The sequence below is a fragment of the Cyprinodon tularosa genome, unplaced genomic scaffold (genome assembly GCF_016077235.1).
Source record: "Cyprinodon tularosa strain WSP-4 unplaced genomic scaffold, ASM1607723v1 ctg895, whole genome shotgun sequence".
Lineage (NCBI taxonomy): Eukaryota > Metazoa > Chordata > Actinopteri > Cyprinodontiformes > Cyprinodontidae > Cyprinodon > Cyprinodon tularosa.
In genome coordinates, this window is record NW_024039668.1 from 170,001 (window position 1) to 190,233 (window position 20,233).

Below are 20,233 nucleotides of genomic sequence, written 5' to 3' on the forward strand. Positions count from 1 at the left end.
ATATATATATATATATATGCCTTAAAGATGAAAATACTACAGACTGTAGGCAGTACAACAAAGCAAAAAATATTTTATATGTATTTATTTATTTTTATATTTTATTGACAAACAAACTGTTGGGTTTTATTAGCTTTAACACATCATTAAAAAAATAAAATAAAAAGTTGCAGCGCAACATGCTCCGTTACCATAGCAACAGCAGAGCTCGTACAGGAGCAGCAGAGTGTCAACGGGTCACTTTTTGACGAGAAAGTCCCACTTCCACGGCCACTGTTGGGAAGAAGAAACGAAACCTGCCAAAGTTCATCCTCTGGAGCAGAGAAGGAGAACCAGGTGAGTTCATGGATCCAAAACAAACCCGAACCGAGCCGCTTATTTCTGTGGGTCCACAAGTTTGGACCAACTGTAACCGTTAGAACAAACAGGTTATGAACAAATGAGGCTGAATAAAGTCCCGAATAAATAGATGTTTGTTTTTATTTTAAGGTCGTTTTTATTGTTTCATCTGAGCCGAAAATGCTGGTAAAAAAGATGAACGAAAGATTAAATCACACTAACGGGGAGTAACGTTTCTTTTTCTACGGAGAACAGCTTTAAAATGTATGGAAGCCCGTTTCCGCCACTCTGTAAAAAAAAAAAAAAAACTATCTCAATATAATGAGATAGTAACTCAATATAATGAGATAGTAACTCAATATAATGAGATAGTATCTCATTATAATGAGATAGTATCTCATTATATTGAGTTACTATCTCATTATATTGAGTTACTATCTCATTATAATGAGATAGTAACTCAATATAATGAGATAGTATCTCATTATATTGAGATAGTTTTTTTTTCATTTTTTACCAATTTTTTAAGTTAAAATTGAGTATTTTTGGTCAATAGCTTCCAGGTCATGTGACCTATTGATGCAAAATCGGTGTGAAATTGTTCTACTAGTCTCTGTAGATGGGGCACACTCATTTGTTTTTCATTTTAACTCTTTTTTTATTTTTTTAGCAATTTTTTATGTTAAAATTGAGTATTTTTGGTCAATAGCTCCCAGGTCATTTGACCACACTGATTTTGCATCAATAGGTCACATGACCTGGGAGCTATTGACCAAAAATACTCAATTTTAACTTAAAAAAATGGTAAAAAATAAAAAAAAAACTATCTCAATATAATGAGATACTATCTCATTATATTGAGTTACTATCTCATTATATTGAGATACTATCTCATTATAATGAGATACTATCTCATTATATTGAGATAGTATCTCATTATATTGAGATAGTTTTTTTTTTTTTTTTTTTTTACAGAGTGGCGGAAACGGGCAAATGTGTTTAAAGTGACGGAGATGTTTAAAGTCATCAACTCTCAGGTTTATTTTTAACATTTTAAAACACGTTTCTCTCCTTCACACCGTTTCCGTCATTTTCATAACAATAAAGAAACTTACATAACATTTATTTATTTGGTGATGAAATTAAACAAAAGAAACACAAACGATGATTACCTTCCTGAACTGACAGAAACACTTTAAAGTATGAAATTAGTGATAAATCCCTTAAAAGATCATGCAGAAACATGAATGATCTTTTTTTTTTCTCAAAAATTGGGTTTGTTAAACTTTTGTCCTTCTGAAAAACAAATAAAGAACAAACACTTTTTGAAATAAAAAAAAAATCAATCCCTTGCTCTAATTGTTTCCCTGCTTTTTTAAAGTCGTAGGGAAATCATATTTAAATGTCAAATCATTCTGGCTCAAACATGTATATAAATGTATTCTTTATCAGACCCTATTGTCCCAAAAGTTAGAAAATTTATATAAAAAAAAAAAAATCCTCTCTTACAATCTCTGTTTTTTTCCCTTATCTTCTGCAGGCCAGTTAGTTATATGTCAGCCCGAACACCTAAATTCGCCCAATCATATATCAGCGGTCATCTGTCAATCAAATTGTTTTCGATCATAGCATTTTGATTCATATGTCACAGCTAATATACGCAACGGCTGAAATAAGAAATCAGAATCATTTCCTTTCCCGTTGAGTTCCGTCCCAGTGTTCACGGGGATGGACGTCTGTGTCTTCAGCAGGCGTAGAGCTAACAGAACTGGCAGCGTTGCAAGGCAAGGGCTCAAACATGTACGGCTGGAAGCCTTCTACACCTGGGCGTAGGTTTGCATAGGGACCATAGGGACATGTCCCTACCAAAATTTTGGCCAGACCAACTTGTCCCTACCAATAATTCTATGTGAATAACATGTTTATAATTTACAATCCAGGGTTGTTGCAGCAGTTGCTTCTTTTCTCACAACTTGTATATTGAAGTCAATATTTGAAATGCTCAGTGTCACTTCCTGTTATAGTCCCCACACCTATGTAAATACGATAACTCTATTTGCAATCCCTTGAATATTTTATTTTGCTTTATTTTACAATACAGAGAATATCAGCATTTAAAAGATACAAAAAAATAAGACTGGGTTTTACCTCTGCATATTACCTATAGAAACAGCAGATAAATACAAATACAGCAGACATATTTAGACTGTATTTGGTTAAAAAGGCACATATTTACCCTCCGTCTTAGTCGCTGGTAAGTTTAAATGTAACCCTTTTCAAACTGTAAGGTTGTCCCAATTTTACATTATTCCAAGCCACTGATGCTTCAAACATTGATAAACAGCATCATGTGTGTGTATTCCTTATAAAATGTATATAAATGTAGCAAAAAATGCTGTTTTCTCTTTAAACTGAATGCACCCTGATGCTTACATCAAGCATAAAAAAAAAATAGGAGCATGCATAATGCGTAGGACCAATGACATCAAATCAATTCAACGTAAGACCAATAGTGTCCGTACCAAAGTTGAGATCAAACCTTCGCCCTTGCTTCTACCAAACCAAGCTTCTGCCGCCCTGGCGTCCTCTTCCACAACATCTTCGTTCCCGCTTTCCTCCTCTAAATAAAAAATGTATGACGGAGGAGACTCATCCACGACCTCCGACACTAAACTCTCCTCCTCTTGCATGTTTCCTCTGTCCATAGCGTTCCTTGACAGCGTCGTTTCTAAGTCACCAATTTAGTGCTACTTGGTCCCAATGGAATTTCCCATTGGGAACCTGCTAGCACTAAGTTGCTAACTGGTTAGCAAGATGCTTCAGAGAATACCACAACCCCCTTGATAATCGACCAATCACATTCACTTTATTCACTCGAGTAAAGTCGGCCACCACTCGGGAGAATTCAGGAATGCAACCTGTTGGAACAACCGTTTCACTACGACTTAAAAAAAAATGCAGAAACATAACTGATCAGTTTGTTTTTTTCAAAAAAATGGTGTGTTAAAACTTTAGTCCTTCTGAAAAACCTGAAAAACAAGTCCTAAAAGTATGAAGGCCTTGTTATCATCACCCTAATCTTTACATATTGTGTATTAGATCCATTTCAGCACTATATCTTCGCAGCTTAACAAATCTTCTAGTAAGAAATAAAAAAATGTCTTAGAATTAAAGGAGAACTTTGGTCTTCATGAAGACCAAAGAACCCAGGAGGCAGGTATCTGAGCTCTGATCAATCCACCATTTGAACATGGACAGAGATGGACCAATTTCAGAGCAAACGGGACATGCAGCATTGATTGAAAGGTCCATGCAGTCTAGAAATCTGGTTTTAGTGAGGAGTTGCTGGAAGAAAGTCACTGATGAAAGAAAAGCCAGATTTACAGTTTTCACACGCTGGAGGAACAACTAATATACAAGCTTCCCAAACTCTGAACATCTCAAAGATGTAAGTTATTATGAAAGAAGATGGACCGACTGCAAGCAACTGAGAGATTAACATGTACTTAAAGTCACTGACGGGCAGCAGGAGCGTTTTTTTTTTTTAGAGAAGTAGTGAAGAGGCCCGCAGTAACTCTGGAAGAGCTGCAGAGATCCACAACTCAGGTGGTTTTAAAAAAGACGACGATGGGTGAAGGATTACACGAATCAGTCCTCTTTGTCGTTGCCAAATGTAAGGAGGAAAATGAGTTCTTTTAGAGAAGTGTCTGAAACTTTTTCAACTTCCAAGGTGCCTGAAGAGGAGGAGAACTCAAGCTGATTATCAGAGGAAACTCTCCCTGTTGACCCAGTTAGGGTTGGGTGACGTTTCTTAAGATAAAGAATATTTATTTTTTTCAATCTCAGATCAGATCACTGCTATTAAATACATTCATTAATTTATTTATGAAACATTTTTTTAGGATTTTACCTGATTTCTATGACTGTGTAGTTACGTATGCATCATATTGACACCACTACCATTTTAACATTCAACTGCAAAATAATAAAGTAATGGTAGTTAAATGTGGCCATAAGGGCAGCAGGAATTTTATATTTGAAAAATAAATTTTTAGTTTTATGAATAAATCTTTAGGAAATAGACTTAAAATCGATTCAGAATAACAGGCCCTGATGTCAGAGGGGATGTAGATGAAGAAGTGATGCGGTTGATGGGGGGGAAGTGTCAGTGGGTTAGTGGGAGGGGGCTGACCCTCTGAATCTGTGGCCTAATTCACCCCCAGACCCAGCCTGCCCTGAGTGGCAGGGACATGTGAGCCCGACTTCTTCTATTCTGGGAAGAGCGGCGGAGGGGGTGAGGCAGTGGGAGGGACTGGGGAGGAGCAGCTCGTGGTTTTACTCTCATGTTGTCTAGGCTCTTAGTGAGTGCGGCCGTAACAGATCACTGTTTTACTCTCCTCCCCAGGCTGAAGATGGGGTGCTGCTTTAGTAAGGAGCCCCGCCCAGAGCAGAGGACTGACAGCTGCGTCCTGTTCCTGCCAACCGAACAGGACATGAGAAACGCTGCGGGCATGGCCCAGCACGTAAGTCAGCCCAGCCAGTCACCCAGATTTACTAGAACACACGTTTGGAAAGATCACCAATGAAGCTGATCCCAAATCACGAAATAAAGACGCTAAAGCCGCTTCCTGGTAGGAGAACAGTGACGGGCAGTTTGAGGATTTTACTCTGAAACCTGAACGTCGGTCTGTTTTTGACAAAGAGATCCTCCTTCAGACTAAAAAACAACAAACAGGCTGGAATCTTCCAGAGAAACAACCCTGCAGACCATCTCGGGAAGGACCCAGATTCTTTGCATGTAGAGCAGAGTTTTGGAAACCTCTGTTCTGATTGGACAGTGAGCTGTGAAGGTTTTATCCATCATCCACCCAATCAACCTCCACCTGCAGACGATGAGCATCCTGGTTCTCCATCCTTCCTCGCTCACTCTGCTCATCTTACGTTGGGAACAACCGGATCCACAAGGAGAGAAACCCACCTGAGAGCGAAGCAGAGGAGATATCAGCTCATGTTTTCACTACTGATGATCAGAAGTTTGTTGAAGGAGAAGAGAAGAGATCTCATCCATTCTAACTTCACCCCTGCTGGTTCATCTGACTTCATGATCCCTCATTCATTATCAGACAGGATCAACCTGGAGGAAGTGAACGAGGGGAGGATGCAGACCCAGGGTTTACCTTTTGATTCCTCCCAACACCCCAGTGTCCACAATGTCATCAGTTACCATGACTGGGTGATTAATGGTGCTGGCTGTCAGCCGAGCCACATCTCGGTCCCTGTGGACCCAGATCAGATCGATGTCTACGCCTCTACTCCGTCTTATGAGATTCACTTCCATGATCCGGAGCCTCCTGCTGCTGAGGAAGAGGAGGAGGAAGAGAAGGAATGGGGAATCAGGGACATGGTGTCAGAGCTGCTAGGAGACCCCGCAGATTCTTCCGTCTGCCGTCTGTACCCCCACCCCTGGATCAGGCTGGGTCTGGAGGAGGACCCCCGTGATCTGGCCCAGGGGGTGTCTGAGGCCGAGGGGATAAAAGGCAGCGATGAGGAGCAGATCCCAGCCTCAGTGTCAGAGCTGCAGCCCTCCATGGCTCTGCTGGGGGCCTACCCCTACAGCACCATGATGCCCCAGGGCTGTGTGTGGGACTGGCACACAGACTGCTCCCACCTTGTAAGTCTGCAGCAAACAGCCCAATGGAGATCAGACCCATTATTGGTTATAGATCCATATGCTGAATAACAGGCTGAAGCTAACCTGGAGTCATGAGCCCACATGTTTAGGTTAGCATCCTCATGATGGCCGTACTGAAGCTAGCAATGCTGTTTCTACTAATAAATCATCACAAGTTTCCTTATTCTGGGATTAACCCTTACTTTATACTCAATTTAACACTGATATATATATATGGTAAATGGTAAATGGTAAATGGCATGTACTTATATAGCGCCTTTATTCAAGTTAGGAGACTTGACCAAGGCGCTTTACACTACATTCATTCACCCATTCACACACACACTCACACACTGATAGTGGCAAGCTACATTGTAGCCACAGCTGCCCTGGGGCTCACTGACAGAAGCGAGGCTGCCGTACACTGGCGCCACCGGGCCCTCTGACCACCATCAGTAGACAATGCAGGTGAAGTGTCTTGCCCAAGGACACAACGACACTGAAAGTCGGAGTCGGGGCTTGAACCGTCAACCCTTCGATTTCAGGGCAAACTCCTACATCCAACGCCACTGTCGCCCTATATATATATATATATATATATATATATATATATATATATATATATATATATATATATATATATATATATATATATATATATATATATATATATATATATATATATATATATATATATATATATATATATATATATATATATATATATATATATATATATATATATATATATATATATATATATATATATATATATATATATATATATATATATACATACAAAGAACATTTTCCTTTTTTTTTTTTTTTCAGTGTCCTGTCTGGCAATGTGGCAATAACAATAATTGTCTTGATGCCAAAAAGAGCCCAACAGATTTTACTTTCACAAGTGGAGCAGTACGGCTATTGCCCTATTGCTCCACTTGTTTCATGCATATAAATTGCTTTATTATAATTATGCAGGGAGTTTTACAGATTATATGGACACTGCAATGTAAATAGAACATTTATAAATCTAAAGTGTTTTTTTTTTTAGTAGAGAGCAACAATCTTTGAGTATGCTAAATACACAATTTCCCGATTCACATATTTTGTGAAACACCTGAACTGACCATTTCTTATTAATTAATTACATTTTTTTTTTTTTTTTTCATTTTGTGGCTTAATGAGAGCAGTGGGCTTTATCTTGCCCTGCAAGGCTTTAAACCTGGGTTTGAATGGAGACAAAGTCATTCTAAAGCACATATCAAGGAGCTCACCACAGTCCTTCCAGCAGTCCACACTTTCTCTGCTCTCTTTTTCTCATCGTCTTCTCCTTCTTTCCCATCGCCCGGCTTGCCACAGGTTTGCCTGCTGTGTCTAAAAGTAGCAGCAGCAGCAACCCAGACTGACAGCAGCTCATTGGCTAATATGTATCACATGTAGCCTAGAGGGCTTTATCATATAAACAGGAGAAGCGGCACACGTGAATTTAGACAATGTCATCAGACAACATACGGTAATTTATAAATGTTTTATATCAGGTTGGGTCCGGATTAGCCAGCAGGTGGGTCCAGATCCGGACCGCGGTCCACTAATCCGTGAGCTCTGAGCTAAACCATAAAAATCAATCAGAGTTCTTATAAACAGCAGATTTAAAAGCAAATTTCCCTTAACTAACATTCTTTACAGAGAATAAAAGGATAAACAAAGTAAAAATGAGCCGAAGGTGAAAAGAAACAGATGGATCCAAACTGAACTCACATTCAATACTTTGTGGATCTCAGAGCTGAAGCTGAATCCTAATGGTGTAAAAATTCTGACCAGTAAGGTGGTTTCAAACCAGTAAAACTCTGAAATGTTAAACTGACCCAGAAGGGTTGAAAGGTTAGGAATCTAAATGTTTTTTAGATTTGTTTTAAATGTGGGTTTTTGTTTCAGGAAGCTGCTGCTGCCCCTTGTCTTAACCTTGAAGAGGAGGTCTGGATGGATCCCAGCCTCAGCTTCCACGTCTCTGACCCGTCCTTCCAGCCCCCCGACGACCTGAGCCTTCAAGGTCAACTGTGGCTCCCCTCCACATCAACTGGTTTATGTTTTTACCTAAATATTGTCTCAATAGTGTTTTATTATTCTTTTCTAGAGTTTGAAGGGAACGTGGTTCTGGGTAAAGATGATGCTGAATATCAGGAACAATCGTCTAAAGCTCCCCTGGTTAACGAAGAACTCCCTGAGCCTCTGGTTACCGGTAAACGTGGGATAAATCAGTCCTTTTTATGCCAGCGGCAACAAATATTCTCACACACACATAAAAGCATTTGGTTTCCTTCTTCCAGATGAGATCAGAGAACAACTGAGCAACATTTTGGAGTCCTGTCTAACCAGGTAACATGTGGAACAACAGTGGGGTTTAATTCTAAGTGAATTTTACATGAAAAATTAACCATTGGGCCTTAAAATAGATATATGTGATGTTTCTGCTGGTATTAGGCAGTAACTAGTCTGTGAGTGTTCCTTACTGACTTCTCCCTTCTTCCTTAGGGATTTTTTGAGCAGCGACCTTTACCTGAAGTCTCAGATGGATAACGACCACTACATCCCCATCTCCATTCTGGCCACCCTGGATAGGATCAAGAACGTCACCACTGACCTGGAGCTGATCTGTGATATCCTCAAATGTTGGTGCCTGTTTTAGTTCAGATGAATGTGTCTGCATTTTACATTTCTCAATTCACAAGAACGCGAGCACGGACTCGTGTCCTCGCGAAGTATGTTCTTGAGTAGAACACAGGAAAGCCTGGACTGGGGGAGAACGGGAGCATGCAGCATAAATATGGGTCAATTGGAACAGAAGCGTACTCGTGGCGTCACTACACATCCCGCTCGTCTGGAGCTGCATTTCACCTCCTGTTATTAATAGTCTCTAGATAATAATATATTCTGACTTTTTCAATTTATTGGGGGATTAATAATTAACACAGTCAGATAAACACAAATCAAATGAACATTTTGCCAAATAAAACAAAAAAATCGCAATCAGAGGCAGCGGTCCTTCACACACGGCTATGCTTAGAGAGGGCCGCTGCAGACGGGCTGCGGTTAGCCCTGGCTGCCATTACCCTCGGAAGTTTTTTAAATTACACATTAAATAAGTAAATGGGATATGTAGTAACGCTTAAGTATAATATTCTCGCCTTAAATTATCCTAAAATGTACTTTTATTGAACAACGGCAACAGAAAAGAGAACTTTTAACTTAATACTCTCAGCTGTGTGAGCGCTCCATTGGAAGCTGCTGCTGTCGCAGTGCATGCTGGGACAGCTGTCAATCTCAAAAACGGACAAGTGTGCATGCTCTGATGCATGCTGGGTAAATAAGGAGGGGCGAGAACAACATCCGGGGACTTTTACCGTTCTCGGTCTGCTGTTCTTGTGAATTTGAACAGTACTAGGGCTGAGGCTGATGATGTTTCACGAGCACATGAGAACGCACCAGTACACATTTAGAAATGGCTGATGTTTTTCCAAAGTCAAACCATGATCAGGATATTTGAAATATAATGTTTCTTTATTGCTTGCTAGTCACTGAAAACATACCTTCCGTCTGGATTAAGCTCCTGTGTTTGTTTACTCCTCTGACATGTCCTGCTCCCATCTGGACGGCAGCCATTCCTCTGGCAGAGGTGACTCCCTGTGGGCAGAAGGTTCGGCCCAGACAGAACCGCTGCATTGTGATCCTGCGTGAGATTCCTGACACCACACCTCCAGAGGCTAGTCCAACCTTCTTCCTACAATCTAACTCTTCTGCGCGTCAGGGAGGCAGGTTACTGATGTCTGTTCGATGTTACTGCTGCTCTGCAGGAGGTGGAGGCTCTGTTTGAAGGCGAAGACGTGCCAAAGGTCCTGAGCTGTGAGGCCGTGAATAACAACTGGTTCCTCACATTTAAATCAGAAGCTGATGCTGAACAGGTAAAAGACAGCTGACATTTCTGGAGCTATTTTCAGTTTCTTTCTTTTTCTGGACCATTTGTGCTGGTAGGAAAACACTCAAGGGAACCTTAGTTTGCACCAAACAACCTGACTGGAACCCACCTTTAGAAGTGGTCTCGGCCCAGTTCTTAATGGACTCGGGTTAGAATCAAACCAGCTGTCACTACCCGATCAAACCCAACATTTCCTGGTCCATGCTCAAATCATTTCTATCCAGTTGGAGCAACAAAGTTCACCTGTGGCTTTGTTCACAAGTTAGCTCACTACCTTTAATGTACGAGGTGAAAAAGAACTGCACCACATAACAGCAGAGATGGCAAAAGTACTCACTTTCCGTACTTGAGTAAAAGTACAGATACTTGGGTTAAAAAATACTCTGGTAAAAGTGGAAGTACTGATTAAACTTCTTTACTCAAGCAAAAGTAACAAAGTACAGGCTTGTAAATTTACTTAAAGTATAAAAGTAAAAGTAGAAACCACTTTTTCATGCTGTTGCCTACATTTTAAATGGATGTCTGCCAATAGGTCTAGATCTCCGTTGTGTTCATTTTCAATCATCTCGTCGTCCATGCTACTATGCTAACGCCACCGCCACCAAGCTGCAATGATTTGCAGCCAATGAATACCGCCGAATCTGTCGATTCATCTTGTAGTGGTGCGTCAAATGCAACGTAGATTCCCATCCAATTAGATTGAATTTGGTATTTATGACGTGAAAAATAATAACGGTAACTCCATTGAAATGATTCAAAACTAAAGTAACGAGCCAATTTTTTAAAATGTAAGGAGTAGAAAGTACAGATATTTGTGTAAAAATGTAAGGAGTAGAAGTAAAAAGTCGCCATAAAAATAAGTAGTAAAGTAAAGTAAAAATATCAGAAAAATCTACTTGAGTACAGTAACGAAGTATTTGTACTTCGTTACTTCCCATCTCTGCATAACAGTAACTAATGTCCACCTTTGGTCCTGACCAAACCAGCAGGTCAAAGAAAAGGTTTTAATATGTTATGATTCTGTATTGCATTTAAATGAATATTAATTTAATATTTCCATATTTGGTCAGCGTACAGCCACAGCTTGTTTCATTTAGATTCAGTGAGCAGAGCAACACCAAGTAAAGCATAAGTGTGGTAAAAAGAAAATGACACATAGTTTTAACCTTTCTTATATACTTTCCTTTTTAACGATAAGTATCTGAAAAGTGTGGAGTGCCTTTTACAGTTACAGCTGAAAAACATGTTTCTCTTTAGCTTTGTAATATATAGAGACTGACTCTTTAGCCCGTGTTTTTTGTAATTAGAGCTCAATTTCATTCAGATTAGATGTAGAGCAGTCTTATTTTCTTTTCTCTGGCTCAGTCAAATGAGTTTAGTTTTTCCCTCCCCTACCTTCAGCTTAATGCGTCACTTTAAAGTCGTAGGGAAACAGCTAATCCAACCGATGCATTTCCGAATTCTCCCGAATGCAAGACTTTACACAAGTAAATAAAGTTAATGTGATTGGTCCCTGCCCTCTTGATAAACCAATCAAACTTAATGAGTTAAACTTAAAGCTTTTCTAAGTAACTCGTCCATTTATGGTGGTCATCACAAATACAGTCTAGTTATTTAACAAGAAGAGCATAAACACTTCAATGTACCCAAGGCTTTTAAAGATTTAGCCTAAGTGCTCTGTTATGGTTTTATGTTGGAAAATCTTGGATTTATTTCAATATTTCCAACCCTAACTTACCACATATTCACAACTGGGTTTAAAGCTGGACTATGGTACATTTTTCAGCATGGCATCCAGCTCCAGTCATCAACAGTTGGTGTCCTGCATGTTTTAGATTCTTACCTGATTGAACAAACCCAAAAGAAAAAAAAAGGCTTCATTACCAGGACTTTAAACTGAGGAGGTGATTCAGCCAGAAATGGATGCATTAGAAACATGCAGAAAAGCGGCTCCTGATGACTGGAGTCGGACACTCCGGGACTAAACCATCCATGGTTGCTCAGGCTGGATGTTCAGGTGGGTTGTGCAGCTGTAGGGTGAACCTCCCAGCCTGAACTTGGTCCTGTTGTGATCTTGGCACTGGCTTCATTAGTCATTTCATTCACCTGCTTAGCTCTTCCCAGTGTCTCATTAGCGTTCATCTAATCCAACTGCTCCAGCTTCTATTTAACCAGCTAATCTACTTTTTGCTTTAAAGTCAGTGGCTTTAATGTCCGAGTATAGAAAAGACTGTATAAATCAACATGTGGCTGGTAGTTCCTGTCAGCAGCTTGAGACAGTAAACGCTCCTTCAGGCCTACAGGTACCTCAGAGAGGAAGTCTGCGTCTTCCAGGGGAAGCCCATCATGGCCAGGATAAAGACCAAAACCATACCCATCGCCTCCCACGTTCCTAAAAACGTATCAATGCCCGTTCGGCTGGAGCCGTGCAGCAAACATTACTGGTCCTACTTTCCATCAACAATGTTCGACCCATCCTGCCTTCAGCAGGCCTCCACACAGACTACGCTTGAGCCAACCCACCAGGAATTGACCGGCGCTACAGCTGGATACCAGGAGATCACTGAGGTGAGAGCAGAACCGTGGTTCATGACCTGGACCCCTCTGTTTTGTGTTTGTGTCTCTATGGTACTGATCGGGTCATGCCTGCATTCTCAGTTAGCGATGAATGGATTTCCAGACCCTCCTACATGCAGAATGCAAACAGAACAAAAGCAAAGGTACTGCCATCTTCTAGCAGCTGTCCGTTTCTGAGACCATCATGTTAGCCGGGTGTTTCTGCTGTCTGACCTGCAGGAGAGGCTCCAGGTGTCTGAAAGATGGACATGATGAGCCTTCACAACCCTCAGAGCAGCCGTCTGAAGGTTACGATCCCTCTCCCTTCCAGAAGAAGGGACATGGTTGGCAGAGAGGGAGGCTGCGTCAACAGAACCAGGGGAGGCGATCAGAACCCAACAAACAGGTTCTAACGACTTTTTCTGACCAGGGAAGGTAACACGACATGACGCTTTTTTCTGTGTGCTGTTGTAAAACCACAACCTGAACCCTTTTTTAAAGGATGTCAGTTATTTTAAAGCTCCATTTAGTTTAGTTTTTAGATCATTGCAAACCAAAGCTCAACAGCAGGCGTGAGGACAGCTGGACTCCTGACCTGTTCCATAGCTACGGTTCTAATGCAACCTTACAGCTGGAGAGTAACAGAGAATCATGCTGCTCCTGCTGTTTACCTGTCCTAATGTAAGAGAAGCTGCTGAGGGATTCTGTCACAATGGGGGGGAGGTTTTGAGGACCCAAATGCAGAGATCAGGAGGCTGAGGTGGAGTATATAAAGGGAACAGAACAAAGTGAGCTGAATAAGGAGCAGGTGTGAGTGGAACTGACTAGAAGGAAGCCAAGGGGAAAGGAAACAAGCACAAGGGGGCAACAGAGAGTAACTTAAGAATGCTTGAATATAATGGAAAATAAAACAAAGATCAACAAAACAGAACAACTGATAACTGAAAACTAAAAACTCAGAGTCCCAAAAGGGGAGAACCATAACAGATTCAAACCCAGCTAAGGTTTTGATTTAAGATGAACACAAACTCCTCTAAAAGGAAAACCGTTTATTCTCATAGAACAAATTCATCTCTCTTGCAGAGTTGAAATAAGGTCCAAACTCAGCCAGGAAAAAAACATGATTTAATCTAACCCAAACATTTATATATTTCTACAGAGCAAATTCCCAACACGTCATCTCAAGGCTCTTTACAGAGACATTCGAATCATATCATACAATCAGACTGGGTTTAGGAAGGTGAGGTAACTTTAAATGTACCCTGCGGACATATTCAAACTTAAATCGATTTTCTTCCTTTTGCAACAGAATATATATTTGTTTTAGGGTTTTTTTGTGACCAGCCAACATAAACTATGAAATGGAAGGAAAGTGATTAGTGGTTCAAAAAAATCAGTTTATCATCAGATTGTTTACTCAGCCCCCTCTACCGTCATACTCCAAAATAAAATCCAGAGCCAGCAAATAGAACAGAATAGAAAATCCATTTATTGTCCCACAATGGGGAAATTCTTGTGTTTACAGCAGCAAAAACGATTATAGTAAAAAAGAATGCTGCTGAAAAGTAGAGCATTACTCAGAGAAGCAGTGAGTAGCCCCTTGGTAGTCCTGGAGGAGCTGTAGTGATCCAAGCCTAAGGTGGCTGGATCTGCTGACACCACATTAGGCCTTTGAAGAAGTCTGGCAGGAAGGAACCCTTGATAAGTCCTGTTTGCAGTTTGTCACAAGCCATGTGTGAGACGAAACAAATAGAGGATAGACCAACATGAACCTGTTTGTCATACATCTAAAAGCCTGATCCACCAGCCATACAGAAAGGGAAACTTTTCACTTTCTTTTGGTCAAAGCTGCTGGTGGTGATGGAGAAAACAAACCTACAGCTGCTGGCTGGAAAGACTCTTTTCTCAGCCACACCTTTCAGATGTGTGATTGTGGAAAATGTTGCAAAACAGGCTTAAAAAAGTCTAACTTTCACCAGCTTTTTAAATTTGAGATTGACCTGCAGGCAGCTATGTAGAAATTCTGTTGACACTTCCTGATGCTTCTAAAACAAAGCCAATAAATTCTAAAGACACTGAAAGTAGCAAATTGATAGTTTGACGTTTTTCTGTCTCAGTTGCAGGAGGAGAGGAACCTTCAGCCAGAGGAGGAGAGAGATGCCAAAGTCCTGGGAAATAACCAAACAAGCCTCTGAGGTAGGAAAACTGTGGAGTCAGTCTTTCAGTTTGTGTAGGAATCCACCCACTCTTCCTTCTCCTCCCCCTCAGCCGTCTCCTCCTCACGAGGCACCTCCTCTTCCTCCTGAGCTCAACCTGTCCAGCTTCCCTCTTCTTTCTACTACAAACGTTGCCACGGTAACCACACCTGAAGCTAACGACAGTCCCAAGGTAACCAACTCTCTCTGTCTGACACAATGCTGACGTGAATGGGTTCAACAGGCTGCCCTATTAAAGCCACTCCTGCCTGAGACAACCTTTATGGATCCGATCACCTCATCATCATCATCATCATCACCACTTCCTCCTCCTTCAGTGTAAGTATCCAAAAGCAGCTGCTGCTCACTGGGGCATTAGAACTGCTTTAGAACCGATTTTTATTGGAGGATGTTTAAATTGCAGACTTTTAGCAGCTGTGTTGTTGTCTGCAGGTCTGAGGAGGGCGATTCAAAGATGACCTTCAAGGAGGAACCAGTTCAGCTCCCAGCAGAACCAGCTACGGTAAAAAAAAAATACTGTCTGTTCTATTATCTCGATAAACCAGTGGGAGATATACAGGTGCTGGTCATAAAATTAGAATATCATGAAAAAGTAGATTGATTTCAGTAATTCCATTTAAAAAGTGAAACTTGTATATTATATTCATACATTACATACAAACTCATATATTTCAGATGTTTATTTTGTTTAATTTTGATGATTACAAATGACAACAAATGAAAATCTCAAATTCATCATATCAGAAAATTAGAATATTGTGAAAAGGTTCAAAATTGATGGCCCCTGGTGCCACACTCTAATCAGCTAATTAACTCAAACCACCTGCAAAAGCCTTTAAATGGTCTTTCAGTCTAGTTCTATAGGCTACACAATCATGGGGAAGACTGCTGACTTGACAGTTGTCCAAAAGACGACCATCGACACCTTGCACAAGGAGGGCAAGACACAAAAGGTCATCGCTAAAGAGGCTGGCTGTTCACAGAGCTCAGTGTCCAAGCACATTAATAGAGAGGCGAAGGGAAGGAAAAGATGTGGTCGAAAAAAGTGTACAAGCAAGAGAGATAACCGCACCCTGGAGAGGATTGTGAAACAAAACCCATTCAAAAATGTGGGGGAGATTCACAAAGAGTGGACTGCAGCTGGAGTGAGTGCTTCAAGAACCACCACACACAGACGTATGAAAGACATGGGTTTCTGCTGTCGCATTCCTTGTGTCAAGCCACTCTTGAACCACAGACAGCGTCAGAAGCGTCTTGCCTGGGCTAAAGAGAAACAGGACTGGACTGCTGGTGAGTGGTCCAAAGTCATGTTCTCTGATGAAAGTAAATTTTGCATTTCCTTTGGAAATCAAGATCCCAGAGTCTGGAGGAAAAGAAGAGAGGCACTTCATCCACGTTGCTTGAAGTCCAGTGTAAAGTTTCCACAGTCAGTGATGGTTTGGGGTGCCATGTCATCTGCTGGTGTTGGTCCATTGTGTTTGCTGAGGTCCAGGGTCAACGCAGCCACATACCAGGAAGTTTTAGAGCACTTCATGCTTCCTGCAGCTGACCAACTTTTTGGAGATGCAGATTTCATTTTCCAACAGGACTTGGCACCTGCACACAGTGCCAAAGCTACCAGTACCTGGTTGAAGGACCATGGTATCCCTGTTCTTAATTGGCCAGCAAACTCTCCTGACCTTAACCCCATAGAAAATCTATGGGGTATTGTGAAGAAGAAGATGCAATACACCAGACCCAACAATTCAGAAGAGCTAAAAGCCACTATTAGAGCAACCTGGGCTATCATAACACCTGAGCAGTGCCACAGACTGATCGACTCCATGCCACGCCGCATTGCTGCAGTAATACAGGCCAAAGGAGGCCCAACTAAATACTGAGTGCTGTACATGCTCATACTTTTCATGTTCATACTTTTCAGTTGGCCAACATTTCTATAAATCCTTTGTTTTTATTGGTCTTCAGTAATATTCTAATTTTCTGATATGATGAATTTGAGATTTTCATTTGTTGTCATTTGTAATCATCAAAATTAAACAAAATAAACATCTGAAATATATGAGTTTGTATGTAATGTATGAATATAATATACAAGTTTCACTTTTTAAATGGAATTACTGAAATCAATCTACTTTTTCATGATATTCTAATTTTATGACCAGCACCTGTATCTGGGTCATCACACTGCAAAAAATTCAAATCTAAATAAATCAGTTTTTCTTAAAATAAGTCCATTTGTTCTCAAATTGAGGGGGTAAGTGAGACTCTGCCAATTGAACAAGACAATTAAAATAAGAAAAAAACTATTGCATTGTCTAATTTCAACTCCAAATTATCTAATTAACTTATTTTAAGAGTAAAAAACTCATTCCATTGGCAAATCATCTTATTTACTTTCCTAATTTAAGGGGAATTACAGTTAAAGTCGTAAGGGAACGGCTGTTCCAACCGTTTCTCACGAATTCTCCCGAGTGGTGTCGACTTTACACGAGTGAATATAGTGAATTTGATTGGTCATTTATCAAGAGGGTTGTGGTGGAAGGTTCGCAAGCATTTTGGTTGTGGCTGGTTTCTTGGAAGCATCTTGCTAACCAGTTAGCAACTTAGTGCTAGTAGGTTCCCAGGGAAATTCCATTGGGACCAAGTAGCACTAAATTGGTAACTTAGAAACGACACTGTCAAGGAACGCTATGGACAGAGGAAACATGCAAGAGGAGGAGAGTTTAGTGTCGGAGGTCGTGGATGAGTCTCCTCGGTCATAAATTTTATATTTAAAGGAGGAAAGCAGGACGAAGATGTTGTGGAAGAGGACGCCAGGGCGGCAGAAGCTTGGTTTGGTGTAGAAGGCTTCCAGCCGTACATGTTTGAGCCCTTGCCTCGCAACGCTGCCAGTTCTGTTAGCTCTACGCCTGCTGAAGACACAGACGTCCATCCCTCTGAACACTGGGACGGAACTCCTTCTTATTCCTTATTTCAACCGTCGCGTATATTACCTGCAACAACGAATCAAGATGCTACCATCGAAAAAAATTGATTGACAGATGACCGTTGATATATGATTGGCTAAATTTAGGTGTACAAGCTGACGTATAACTAACTGGACAGCATAAGACAACAAGAAAAAAAAAAACCTACAAATTTTAAGACAGGATTTTTTTTTTAAACAGAAATTTTCTAAATTTTAGGACAATATCATCTGATAAAGAGTACATCTATATACATGTTTAAGCCAGAATAATTTGACATTTAAATATGTTTTCTCTGCGACTTTAAGTGTCATTAACAAATTGAGATAATCGGATCGAGCCTGAGAAAAAGACATTGAAGTTTAGTTGGCTTCCATCTTCTTCTTGTGTTTAGTGCCATTCGACAAGCAACTTCTGGCCCATTATCACCGCCAACTGATGTAGAATATTGATCGGGATTCAAATAGTTCTACAACAATAAAAATAAAATAGAACTACGCCCTCTTTATTATATTAGTCATTTTAAGGTATCTGATTAATAGATAATGAACCTTTGATGTAAAGTCTTTGTCTAAAAGGTATTTTTATGTTCAGGTGTAATTTGTTGGCTTCTGATCTACATACCAGTTCATTTCTCTGAGCTGCATATCTAGTGCAAAACAAAAAACATGTTAATTTTGTTTGCCTTGCCTGAATTGAATAAGTTCTTTTAATTTGGAAAGAAGGATGTGAACCGTCCTCCTGAGCTGCTGGTCTCCCAGCGCTGCCTGGGACTCCATGGCTCCAGAACCTCACAGATCTTTTAGTAAAGATACACACATCAACGTTCCAGGGATCTTCTAACACCATGCTCCAGTTTGCATGTATGAATTATCACACTCCATTCAATCAGCTGCCTCATTGGACTTAATTCAAAGCCAGTTTGAGCAGTTTGCTTTGATCCAATTAAGGGCTCATCCAGACCTCTAACGAGATTTACAGAATGAAACAATAATAGAATCACACATCCACTGGATCTGAGTGTTGATCTCTTCCTGGTGTGTTCTTCCTCTGATTGGACACATGGGACTGTGAACACATGGACCATCACCGCCCCCCAGGGTTTTGATGTTCAGCAGGAGCATCTGGCAACACCACAGCAGTCCACAGTGGAAACATAGAAAAACAGCCTTTCAACTGCCGCTTATAATTCACATTGTTTATTTTCTGTCCTCATTAGGAGGAGTAAATAAAATGTGGAAAGGCTTCGAAAGATTCGATTTAAAAAAGATCTCATGTGATCTGGTCTGAATGTGGATGAAGTGGGATCTCCATTCTGACCAGTGACGACTGGCAGGGTATCAGGAGTGGAGTAAGATGATATTAGAGGATCTGATTCTCATTTAGCGGGTTTTTCTTGTCCTAGCCTGATGTCTTTGTAATGAATATTATAAGAACCAATTATCTGTTACTTTAGTGATTAAGATACCCTATCTTTGCTCCTCTTTTCAGATTTATTATGTTATCAACTGTACATTTTGTTTTGGCTATTGTTTCGTGAAGACTTTAAGCAAGTTGGATTCATCTGTAAAATCATTGAAAATTACTTTAGATACCATTTGTTGCGAAGAACATTTGATTTTTGCTTTGGTGAATAAGCGTCTGATGACATCACATAAAGCAAAGAAAAACTGATTAGAGTTCCCTTTAATATGATCACTGCACTGCAAAAAACATCTAGAAATAAGTAAAAAATGTCTTAAATTAAGTGTATTTACCCTTAATTTGAGCAGGCAAACAAGATGATTTGCCAATGGAATGAGTATTTTTACTCCTAAAATAAGATAATTAGATAATATACACTTGAAATAAGACAAAGCAATTGTTTTTTCTTATTTTAAGCGTAAATTGTCTTGTTCCATTGGCAAAGTGTCTCACTTACCACCTGAATTCAAGAAAAAATGCACTTAATTTGAGTAAAAATGACTTATTTAGAGTTCCATTTTTTGCAGTGTGGTTTCCATCTTTCTTTCCCCACTTTTTAGATTATATTCCTCTTTCAAATGTAATATTATTAATTGGTTCTACAATGCTACGAATACCTGCTTTTTACAGCCTCTCTTGTGTCTATTGTGATGTCATCAGTCCAAATGTAAAGTATTTATTTCTTCAGTCTGATGTGTAAAACCATGAAACGCCCTACAGTGTTTTATATTAGCAAAGATCAGTGGATGTTTCTTTATAAATGAATAATGATGACGATTCAAACTGATCCAGATCCGGTTCTGTTCTATGATTCTTTCAGAAGCTGAAGAAACCCAGCTATGCTGAGATCTGCAAGAATGCTGCGACCAATTATGCAGCGCCGCCTGCTGACTCCGCCCCCCAAGCAGAGAACCAGCACCCTCTGTCTCCGATGGATTGAGAACAAAAAAATGTGAGGGCAGCTGCTCTTTGGAACTTGAGCTTTGAGCTAAGCGCTCTGAAAACTGCTGAGATGAAATTGATTCCATTTTAAACAGTTCAAATT

General features: G+C 40.2%; 1 protein-coding gene across 1 annotated transcript; it reads left to right on the plus strand.

Annotated features, from left to right (window-relative positions):
* The first annotated feature begins 4,697 nt into the window (after positions 1-4,697).
* LOC119775792 (la-related protein 4B-like) lies at positions 4,698-20,128 on the plus strand. The gene is made up of 16 exons (XM_038273872.1): positions 4,698-4,862; positions 5,042-6,010; positions 7,949-8,063; positions 8,148-8,252; positions 8,341-8,389; positions 8,546-8,682; positions 9,670-9,773; positions 9,865-9,972; positions 12,282-12,554; positions 12,645-12,706; positions 12,783-12,977; positions 14,660-14,738; positions 14,811-14,897; positions 14,982-15,076; positions 15,191-15,260; positions 20,009-20,128. Exons 1-16 carry the CDS (start codon positions 4,752-4,754, stop codon positions 20,126-20,128), a joined length of 2,679 nt encoding a protein of 892 aa, XP_038129800.1. The 5' UTR covers positions 4,698-4,751.
* The last annotated feature ends 105 nt before the right edge of the window (positions 20,129-20,233 follow it).

Coding starts and splice junctions, on each gene's coding strand:
- LOC119775792 (XM_038273872.1), top strand. CDS start 4,752: ATGGGGTGCTGCTTTAGTAAGGAGCCCCGCCCAGAGCAGAGGACTGAC. Junction 8,683..9,669: donor GATCTGTGATATCCTCAAAT/GTTGGTGCCTGT, acceptor TCTGGACGGCAG/CCATTCCTCTGGCAGAGGTG. Junction 15,261..20,008: donor TCCCAGCAGAACCAGCTACG/GTAAAAAAAAAA, acceptor TGATTCTTTCAG/AAGCTGAAGAAACCCAGCTA.